The sequence below is a fragment of the Triticum urartu genome, chromosome 5 (assembly GCF_003073215.2).
Source record: "Triticum urartu cultivar G1812 chromosome 5, Tu2.1, whole genome shotgun sequence".
In the NCBI taxonomy this organism is placed as follows: Eukaryota; Viridiplantae; Streptophyta; class Magnoliopsida; order Poales; family Poaceae; genus Triticum; species Triticum urartu.
In genome coordinates this window covers 480,872,951-480,883,372 of record NC_053026.1, presented here as the reverse complement: position 1 = coordinate 480,883,372, position 10,422 = coordinate 480,872,951, and the positions used below count along the sequence as shown (strand labels likewise).

Here is a 10,422-nt window from a genome sequence, read left to right as displayed (position 1 = left end):
TGTACCAAAGGATCTCTTGATCCCCAAACTTAGCCGGTCCTCGCACAATAGCAAATTGGGCTTGCAAAATTCCCAAAGCCCTCTCCACATCTTTCCTAGCGGCCGCTTGAGCATTATGAAAGTAGAGTTCTTTCTTACCATGAGGAGTTGCAATCGGCTTCAAAAAAGTAGACCACTTTGGATAGATCTCATCTGCAAGGTAGTAGCCCATGTTGTATGTGCGGCCATTTGCTGGGAGCTCCATCGATGGTGATTCTCCATTGGCTAACTTGGCAAAGAGAGGTGGCCGCTGTAGCACATTGATGTCATGGAAAAAACCAGGCATCCCAAAGTTTGCATGCCAAATCCATGCCTCCTTATCAGCCATGGCCTCAAGAACTATGGTGGCATCCTTCTTTTGTCCTTTGAACTGTCCCTCCCATGCCGCAGGGCAGTTCTTTCACTTCCAGTGCATACAATCAATGAACCCTAGCATACCTGAAAATCCGAGTTCATCTCCAAAAGTCTCGCCATGTCCTGAGCATTGGGTGCTTTCAGATACTATGGCCCAAACACCTCAACCACTACCTTTGCAATCGCTTGACATAAAAGATCGAAGTGCTCTCTCCCATTGCCAAGTTATCATAAATAAAAAATAAGCCGAAAACACCCGCAAAAAAAATCTGCCGAAACACCATATGCCATCATGCGCAATGCGACAGTCACCTTCTGGATGGTGCTATGTCCAAGATTGTTGGTGCAATTCCTCCTCCATTCAAAGGTCAGAGCATGTTGCTTTGTATAGTTGGCAATGTGAAGGAACAAAACCGAATACATCCTAAACCGATGACGAAAGCATCGCCCTTGATATGTTGGAGATGGACCAAAGCAGGGTGGACCAAAGTAGAGGCGCATCAATCTAGCGTGCGCCTCTTGCCTATCCCTCCGAATCACCTCTCGCTCGTAAACGGAACCACCATGCTTGTTGGGCTTCTTGTTCTTGTGCATCATCAAGATCAAAGTAATGTCCTCCTCGTCGGTCATGTCATATTCCTCTTACGGCGAGGAATCATCATGCGGAGAACAACTCATCTACGATGCAATAGTTTTGATTACCACCTACTCATTTGTCCACAACCAAAAAGAAATAAAGCAAAAAAAATACCTTGTGCACAATTCGTCAAACACCTAGAGTGCGAGGAGGAAACCGGCCGGCAGCGCATCAGAGGCTTTGTGAGCGTTGCAGTGTCGCTATATTGTGTCGCGTGTGGGGATAGGATATGAGCTGAAACGCTTATAACTATATTTAATTTGGAAGGTGATGGGAAGATGATTAACACGGGAGTGATTGAAGTGGGATTCGGTCTTTGTACACTCTACCGTCCGATCAATCAAGAACTTGAAGAACAGCTTATTTATTTTGGTCGGCTCTGTAGTATCCAAGTGGTGATTTTTGTAATGGTATAGAGAATATTGATTTTGATTAGTATATACAAGAAGGATTTAAAAAAAGATGGTCTACTTCTGCGCTTTCTTAAACCTTGCGAACCAGAACCAGAACCAGAACCAGAGAGAGAGAGAGAGAGAGAGAGAGAGAGAGAGAGAGAGAGAGAGAGAGAGACCGTGGCACACCATCATTGTGACTTGTGAGTTGAAGACTGCAGTCTGCACAGCCCAGGTGAAGCCAACAATTCTTCATCTCCGGAGCCGGTGAGCCCTTTGGCGGAGTCAAGGTCAAGCTATCCCGACATCTTCGATTCATGCTCTGCACCGCGCTGCAGACGCAGGCCTTTGATCTTTCTTGTCCAGGTAAGGAATCGATGCGTCAATTATCACGGATTTTCACGGGATCGGGGTTTCCCTTGACACTGGTGTCATTCCCGCGCGCCTCGTTTCCCCATGCTCTCGCGTAGGTAGGATACAGTAGTAGCAGAATAGTTCAGATTCGAATTTCAAAAAAGAAAGAATAGTTCAGATTCGATCGCCGATCGCCGGAACTTCCTTGTGTTGCAGCAAAGCTCCCGCGGCCGGATTATGAGCGCGCGATATCTCAGAAGCCATGGATTTCTGCCGGACAAAGATGTGGTAGCTCCCCTCTGCCGGAGGGCGGGAGGGGTGCCGGCTGATGGAGAAGGCCGCCACTAGTAAGGACATATAAGGGGTGGCGTTTGGATTTATTTTTTTTTATGGGAGGCGTTTGGAATTTGGGATAGGTACCGGCCTCAACTATAGCCCCGGGTGAAAAGCCTACTGTCTGAAGAAGAAAAATGCAATTTGTTTTCAGTCATCTGTTTTAATTCCACAACAATCCCAATTTATCCTATTTCTGCGCCTTAGCTTCTCTTCTTTATATATGTCCACGTCCAGGTCATCTTGTTGGCAATTACCCACTCCGTCCCGAATTACTCGTCTTAAATTTGTCCAAATACGGATGTAAAACCAAAACAAGTAATTTGGGACGGTGGTAATAAATGGCAATCAAGGTTTTGTTCACTACTTACTGGACTAGTAGAGTAGTATATTGGAAAGAACCTTTCTTCACACCTGTAATTTCATCTTATTATTATTATTGGTTGTGCTTGTATGTAATTTAATCCCAAGATGGATGCAGATTTTGTTGGAGATCAGGGAGGGGTACTACTTATTCCTCACCCCTGTTTAGTCGCAAGGGTGGCAAGTTCATTTTGATCCTGTTGAACAGATGCTCCCAGTTTTGAGGTGCACCTGCAAATTTCCTTCAACATACTAGCCAAATACAGTAAAAATTAAATTATATCGCCCACGCGTTGTTACAAATAATGGAAATTAGACTATGTTATAAGGCGAGCCATAACCACTCGTGATGCAAACTTAACCTATGTTACACCCTAATCGGTCGTCATTATATGTTATTGATACTTACTGACAACTTTTATCCCAACTTTGGAGCAGAGAGGGTCACATCTCAGCTGTTTGCAAGACTGGCTCACATAAGGGGATACGGAGGTAAACGGACCGTCATAACCGATTGCTGTCTTTACAAGAGTATAAGAAAATGGGCAATGAAGCTAGTGCGCATGCCAATACTTTCCTGCCAAACACTATGGATTTTGGTATATTTGAGAACATGCTACAAGAGCCAAGTGTCACTCCAATTTTCCTGCCAGTAGAATTTCTTAAAGCCATCACACACAATTTTTCCAAGGAGCGAGAACTCGGAAAAGGTGGGTATGGAGTGGTTTACAAGGTATGATGGATTCTTTTTCTTCTTCTTCTTCACTATCCACTTTGAGAATATCATCAAAGAAAATGTCTATACTGAGAAAAGGAGGTTGGACAGGGGATGCTTCAAAATGGGAAAATGATTGCTGTGAAGAAACTTTTTGAAATGCAACTAGAAGATGATCAATTCCAGAATGAGGTCACCTATCTTATCGGGGTTAAGCACCAAAAAATAGTACAACTTGTAGGCTACTGCGCTGAATCACGGTGGGAAGCGAAGCAAGTAGGAGAGAAATATGTCATGGCTGAAACGCGGACAAGACTACTCTGCTTCGAGTATCTAGAAAATAACAGCCTTGATAAGCATCTTTCTGGTATGTTGTGCTGTAGCCAGATCTTGTTTTCCTTTATACTTCATTATTTTGGCATAAATTAAGTTGGATGATACAATATACATATATTGGTTCTTTATGCATATAGTGGTTCTTCTGTTCTATTTCTACAGCTGAATCTTGTGGACTTGAGTGGCACATAAGATATGATATAATTAGGCGAGTTTGCAGCGGTTTGCATTACCTTCATGATGAGTGCCGCATTATTCATTTGGACCTTAAACCCCAAAATATATTGTTGGATGATCATATGATGCCCAAGCTTGCAGATTTTGGTATGTCTAGGCTCTTTGGCAGACAACAGTCTCGAATTATCACCAGAAGTCGTGGGGGTACATTGTAAGCTATTCCTCCTCAGAAATTCATTGTTTTTCGATTGATCTAGTATATAAAAATGTATCATTTTTTTTCTGCAGTGGATACATGGCTCCCGAGTACATAACAAATGGATTGATCACAACAAAGTCAGATATATTCAGTTTAGGCATTATAATCATAGAGTTAATGACGGGACACAGGAAATATCCCGAGAGTAGTGAAACACCGTTTGAGGACTTCATCGAGAATGTAAGATGAATAAATCCATCCCACAAAAAAAAGTAAGATGAATAAATCCAACATTTTCATTTTCATGATATGCTAAATTATTGTGGCAAGTTTGTAGGTGATTGCAAATTGGAGGCACAGATTGGAAAAAACACTAAGTTATACAGCGTTGGAAACATGTTCCGAGCAAGTAAATAGATGCATCGTATTAGGACTAAATTGTCTTAATCCCGATCCCAGTAAAAGGCCCTCTGCATGGGATATATTACAAACGCTGAATGAATTGGAAAGCACAAAATATTGTTTTGACATGAATGATGTGCCAGCAGTGGGCCAGGTATGATAAGTAATGGCGTGCATTGGTACATGTTATGCTACTCCTTCCTATCCAAAATAAATGTCGCAGTTTTGAACTAAGGTTAAACTAAACCCTAAACCCTGAACTAAGGTTAAACTAACCTTACTTCAAAACTGCGACTTAATTTAGATCGGAGGGAGTAGTTTTTATTTTCAATAAAGAGCATTTTATTAACTCCAAACATCGCATTGCGACGGCACAGCATCATAGAGTTAAATTGATACAAACTAAGTGTAAATCCCTGCGCTTTGCTGCATTTTATTCTGAAATATTTTTACATAAAATTTGTATTTTTACGCATAAAGTTGTGAAGATCAAATGTTGTTGAAGTGCAAAAAATAAATTGAAATATTAAATTTTCATACATTAATTTTGACACAATTAAGGCAATTTCAAGGTGCATTAGGAGTCAGTTTTTAAACTGGAATATATTTAGAGTGATGTGACCTAAAGTGGATGTTGCATTAGGAGTCAGTTTTTTTAGAATAAAGAGGGATAGCTCAAGCAAACAAGCGTCCAGACTAGGAAAAAAAAAATGACTGACATATAGCATTACAAAAGGAATAAACATCCTAAGGTTGCTGGAGGACCAATCAAGACTAAAACGCCATCCATATGGAGTAAACACATTCTCAAGCTAGCACTCCATTGACAGTTGTACCATAGAGTTTTACATACATCAATATAAAAAAACTAATTTTATTGCTTCAATAAAAAGCTGATATACCATCCTTTCTTATGGTAAGTTCTTTAGAAAACATCTTCATTGTAGTACAGGAAAGGGAAATTGAACTCGTAAGAATTTGCCAACTGAAATTTATCTAACTTTTCCATTCATGGAGCTTTTTAAATAAAATTTATGCGTTGTTTTACAAGAATGGTCAACTGGATATCTGTTGAAATTATTTTTCTAAGGATCTAAGGTGCTCCCAAATTGTTGTGGACCGTCCGTTTTTTTATCCAACATTTGATACACATATTACCTCAGATGAGTAATAGGTCATCAAGTACTATCCAAAGGCCAGTATGGTCAATTTAATCTCTCATTTTCTTAATGCTAGGTGTATTTATTTTTGAGGGAATTTCTAATTTGTTATGTGTACATGCTATCTTTCCTCCTTTTTTTTGAGGGTTCCTCTTGAATTACTGATTTTATTCCTGGTAGAAAACCTCATATGGCCCATGAACAGCCCATACGGGTCACTTAAAAGAGCTCCTCTGTCAAAAAAAATCTCACTCGAAAGAATTTACAGTAGCACTGCTTCATGTATTTAGTCAAGGAAGAAAATAGTTTTAGATTACAGAGGTGCAAAGCACACAAATCAGAACAGCACATACGGGTAAACTTTGCTGAGCTTATCTTAATTCAGTAGTCGAGCATTGCATTTTTTAATTCTTTTTGCAGGGAAGAGCATTGCATGTTAATTTACTAGCCTAAAACAAAAGTGCTCGATATAGTAAGTTCATGGCCTCCTCTAATCTTACAGGAATCAGAAATAGACGCATTTGCAGGGTGTGGTGATGTGAATTCCAACAATTTAACAGCAAAATTGAACAGAATGATAAGTAGATCATCCTCCCCAAGTTCTACAAATATGAGCGCCGTTTTCCGCTCTGCTCCCAAAGGAAGAAAGATATCGATCCATGCTTTCGAGATCGCCAACACAATTGTCAAGGCCTCCAATCTGATAAAATCCTTCTCTAAAGAAAGAATAAGACACCTGAAAGAGGGCATGCTGAGGTCTGAAGGTGTCCGCCGTCTTATTTCGGAAGATTACAGTCAGTTGTCCATTGTCATTGAAGACGACATACGGTAACATGATTTGCTGGACCTGGTTGTTTAGCAGTTTATATTTGTTGAAAAACCTTACATGCATTTGGTTGGAATTATGCAGAGAGGACTTGAGACGATTTTCGATAGAGGTTGCCAGGTTTGGAGATCTGTGTGAAGATTGTCAATGGCACAATCTCAGTAGATATTTCTGCAGGTAAAACTTATCGTGGTTGCCAGTTAATTCACTGTGGAGTCCATCTCTTCACCATGCCTCATCTTTATGTGTTGTTTCTACATACATTGCTCTTGCCAATGAACAGAGGTGATTCTCCACTGCCATCTAAGAACTTCAGTGAAGAGGTACCTCCCAGTATGAAGTATCTAATAAGATTGGCACAACACACCCGGGTTAGTATATACTTTTTTTTGCACAGTCGTTACATCCTTGTGGAGAGATGTTTTCATCTGACAAAACCCTGAGATTCCACTTTCCATCTGTTCAGGTTCTACATGAAGAAATGCTAGCACTGGACAGACTTGTGCACGCTTATTGTACTACAAACTAGCTAAGTCGTCACTTGCATTCAATGAGTCTCTTCTCCTTTCTAATTATACAACAACTATATGCAGATGTAGCGGCTATTCCTGTTAGGAAACAAATTGATGCTATGAAGAACCAAAGGGGTGCGGTGAAGGTCTTGAAAAGCAAATCATTTTGGTCAAAGAGTATGGACGATGTAATAACCCCCGATGACGATGATTTGCTATTAGTGTTTCTTCATTCTAAGTCTAGTCATGGAATTACCAATTTTCCATGTTGTCTTGTTGCAGATTGTGGAGAAACTTGTGGAGATCGTAGAATTCATGCATCTTCAAATCAACGAAGCTTTCTCGAAGAGTCATGCAAATGCAGAGCAATCATCTGGAGACTTCACATAGCTATCAACCTCACGAAAACGTTAGGAGCTACTGGACTTGCGTTGCATTATGCTAATGTCATTTTGCAGCTAAAAGCTTTGGTATGCCTCCCCTGACATCAAGTTATATATCAGTAAATATTTTTTGAAAGAAACCACATGCATGTTTATTATGTAAAGTTGGAAATACTCCCTCCGTTTCTAAATATAAGACCTTTTAGAGATTTCAATACGGACTACATATGGATGTATATATACACATTTTAGAGTGTAGATTCACTCATTTTGCTCCATATGTAATCTGTATTGGAATCTCTAAAAAGCCTTATATTTAGGAATGGAGGGAGTACAAAAGAAGTTTATATAACAGTAATTGTGACACCAACTTGAACACCGAAATTAAGGATCCTTACAACAGAAGTTTCAGACAGGAGTAAAGCCAAGGCCAAAAAACTACTATAGCGAAGCAATACAGCCGCAATATCTTCTCAATGCCTTATCTTCATCTGTATCCCTGCCCAGATGCCTAACACAGCAACAAAGAACAAAAATGGAAAACAAATGTCATAAGGGGACCGGATCACTTTGTGATCAGAACAGACTCTGCTCCTTTTCCAAAGCAGCTGTACAAAATCTGTCCCTAAAAGGGAGATAAGCATGCATCCAAGCAAATTGTTGCCACAAATGATTAGGGTACATGAAGTTCCCGGGGGAGATCAACAACTTCCCAAACCACTTTCGCCGCCCCACAGCCAAAGAACATGTGATGAACTGATTCCACACTATGCATAAACTTTTCATTCAGTGAAATTTGGCAAAGCTTTTGCCACTGTTTTTAATTTAAAGAGAACACACACACACACACAAATTGCATCCTGGAAAAGCTGCCACATGAAGAGCTTAGCATTCCAAATCAGGATGTGATGTAACCCTCTCCCCAGCCAATCATAGACTCTTGTTATGCTTTAATGACTGCATATCCCACTGTCAGGCATTGGTATCACCGGCGGTTCCTCAAAATGACCGGGAGGCATTATACCAAGCACTGCCTCCTCAGATTAAGCCAGTTTTGCATACCCAGCTGCGTAGTCCCGGCAGAGATCAGGTAAGTAGCACACCCTTTTTAGCAAACATAACGTGTACAAAATAGCAAATCCATACCTTGTCATCTCGGTTGCCTCTGCATCTTGTAGAACATGACGCGAGCAGGGGTGAGAGCTGAAATGAACAGGGTACTGCGATGGCTTGTGCCAGCTGCCGAATCCACAAGGTACTTGATGCAAGTTAACAGAACAGCACTACTTTTAATAGTACTGCACAGATAACTAGACATTGGAATCTTGTTCTTAACGATGTACGTTCCCGGTTAAATTTGTTGCCTTCTTGATGAATATCAGGCGGTACCACGTGAATGGAGTATTTGGAGAATGGGAGATGAAAGGGTACGCAGCGTATAATCGCCCGCTAGTCTTGTTTCTATGTTTGCTCATGCAAATAGATGTATAAACTGCAATGTCCTGTCAGGCTCTCATGAGTTAATTCACTGTGTCAGGATTGAGGGTATCGATGTTGACGAAGCAAACTGGTTCGAACAAGAAAGTCGGATCAGTGTCAGTTACATGCTCGCCCATGCAGATGCCAAAGTGAGCAAGGTAGAGACGCTCTACTACGCCAGCAAGGAGAGGACCGAAGGTTACATACTGGACCTTGTTCTGGCTCTTCATCGTCTTGTTTCGCCCGCGGACTAGAAACGAGCCGACTATGAAGGCTCTGATAAACAATTGAGACAAGCACAACTTCAAGCATTTGAATGAACTTATCATCCAACCTACACCGTCGAAGCAACGAGGAGATGTGGTGTCCGTGGGTGCCTGATTTTTCGCCCTTTTCAGATGCATCATACAATTCTAACGCTGAGAAATGAGGCGATTCTTGTGAATTTTCAGCTTTTAAGCAGGCTCTCATTTGTTAATGAAGCCTTTGTGAGAACTCTCTGGGATTTTAGACAGAAAGCTTTCACTCAGTTTAGTAGACAACTAGAAATGGTGACCTCACATTTGCACAGCTAGGTTTTCTTTATGTTTTTATATGTGTCATTTGGATTTTTGACATGCTCTTCAAAACATAACTTTTATCTATTATTGTTGCAGCTTATTGTATAAAGTTGTAAAATACCATCAAAATATCCTTGCTAAATAAAATGTTATTACTTTTGCTTGACCTATTGAAATATAATTTTTCGCCAATCAGTATGATGACACGCGATTTATGGCAACCTTTGAAACATACGACAAACGAGTTACTTGTGCAGAGCTCGAACATAAGAATAACATTGTCTAAATCTAGTAAGCATTAGTATGAACATGGAGTAAAAAATAAAAGCAACTATTCCCACAGCAATCACGTCTGGAAAATTTTATGTATCTAATCCAGTGGCAGAAGTACAGATTGTTAGAAGCAATAAAACAATATTTGTCAAAAGTATCAAACATCAATCATCACAAGTAGAATCATTTTGTGGATGCACAGAAAGAATGAAGAGCATATGCCTTTGTGAACACGACCACGCAGTAAATTTCGGATTCCGTGATCGCCTGATCGGAACCATCGGTTTCTCTTTGGAGAATGGAGAGTGCAAGAACAAACGATGAACACCTGGAGAAGTGGCCTTGATCATTATGCCAGGCTTTGTCAATCCCAATATACGTGGGCTAACTACGATCTGATGGCAAATTTGAGACGATCTGGCTTTCTCGAGACGCCAACCTCCTTGTGAAGAGCTATAGCTCCTTTATATGAAATTGGAGAAAGTGGGTCAACTCCTTAATTCCATCTATATGAGCATTCATTGAATTGTTTTCTAGTTTGTGATAAATTGAGATTTTGTCATAGAGATGTTTTTTTTACAATTCAGTTTGAGACATTCATTGAATTGCTTTCTAGTTTGTGGAACTTATATGTACTGTAATGTATTTATGCGAATCAGCGTCTATTTTTTTTAGTATATATATCCTTAACTATCTTAGTAGAATGCTCTAGAGCGTACATGCTGCCCTGACTAGTGTGTGTAAAGTAAACAAAAAACTATGTGTATAACCTATCTGCTGTGTAAAAAAACCTAGAGCCTTGGCACCAAGTAGTCATGGCAGCAGCCGGTAGTTCAACCTCTAGGATTACAACCCATACGGATTTTTCCTAAGAAATCTATACACTAGGTCATAGGAGTGTCTGTGTTGGTGGAAAAAAGAACCCATC

General features: G+C 40.3%; 1 protein-coding gene across 2 annotated transcripts; it reads left to right on the top strand.

Moving 5' to 3' along the window:
- Positions 1–1,544: 1,544 nt before the first annotated feature.
- LOC125509987 (cysteine-rich receptor-like protein kinase 26) lies at positions 1,545–9,252 on the top strand. 2 transcript variants are annotated; one of them, XM_048675066.1, is made up of 17 exons: positions 1,545–1,788; positions 2,591–2,697; positions 2,911–3,205; positions 3,299–3,554; positions 3,686–3,911; positions 3,989–4,139; positions 4,237–4,455; positions 5,964–6,289; positions 6,372–6,464; positions 6,571–6,658; positions 6,754–6,802; positions 6,881–6,987; positions 7,082–7,269; positions 8,159–8,272; positions 8,361–8,437; positions 8,565–8,609; positions 8,720–9,252. In XM_048675066.1, the coding sequence occupies exons 3-13, from the start codon at positions 3,014–3,016 to the stop codon at positions 7,187–7,189; spliced, it is 1,815 nt and encodes a 604-aa protein (XP_048531023.1). In that variant the 5' UTR covers positions 1,545–1,788; positions 2,591–2,697; positions 2,911–3,013; the 3' UTR covers positions 7,190–7,269; positions 8,159–8,272; positions 8,361–8,437; positions 8,565–8,609; positions 8,720–9,252. The 2 variants fall into 2 exon arrangements, with proteins under 2 accessions (XP_048531023.1, XP_048531024.1); XM_048675067.1 differs by lacking the exon at positions 2,591–2,697.
- Positions 9,253–10,422: the final 1,170 nt, after the last annotated feature.

Bases quoted from the DNA above. Each gene is read 5' to 3' on its own strand.
- LOC125509987 (XM_048675067.1), top strand. From the start codon at position 3,014: ATGGGCAATGAAGCTAGTGCGCATGCCAATACTTTCCTGCCAAACACT. The intron at 3,206-3,298 runs GTATGATGGATT...GAGGTTGGACAG, and splicing joins GGTATGGAGTGGTTTACAAG to GGGATGCTTCAAAATGGGAA. The intron at 6,290-6,371 runs GTAACATGATTT...GGAATTATGCAG, and splicing joins GTCATTGAAGACGACATACG to AGAGGACTTGAGACGATTTT.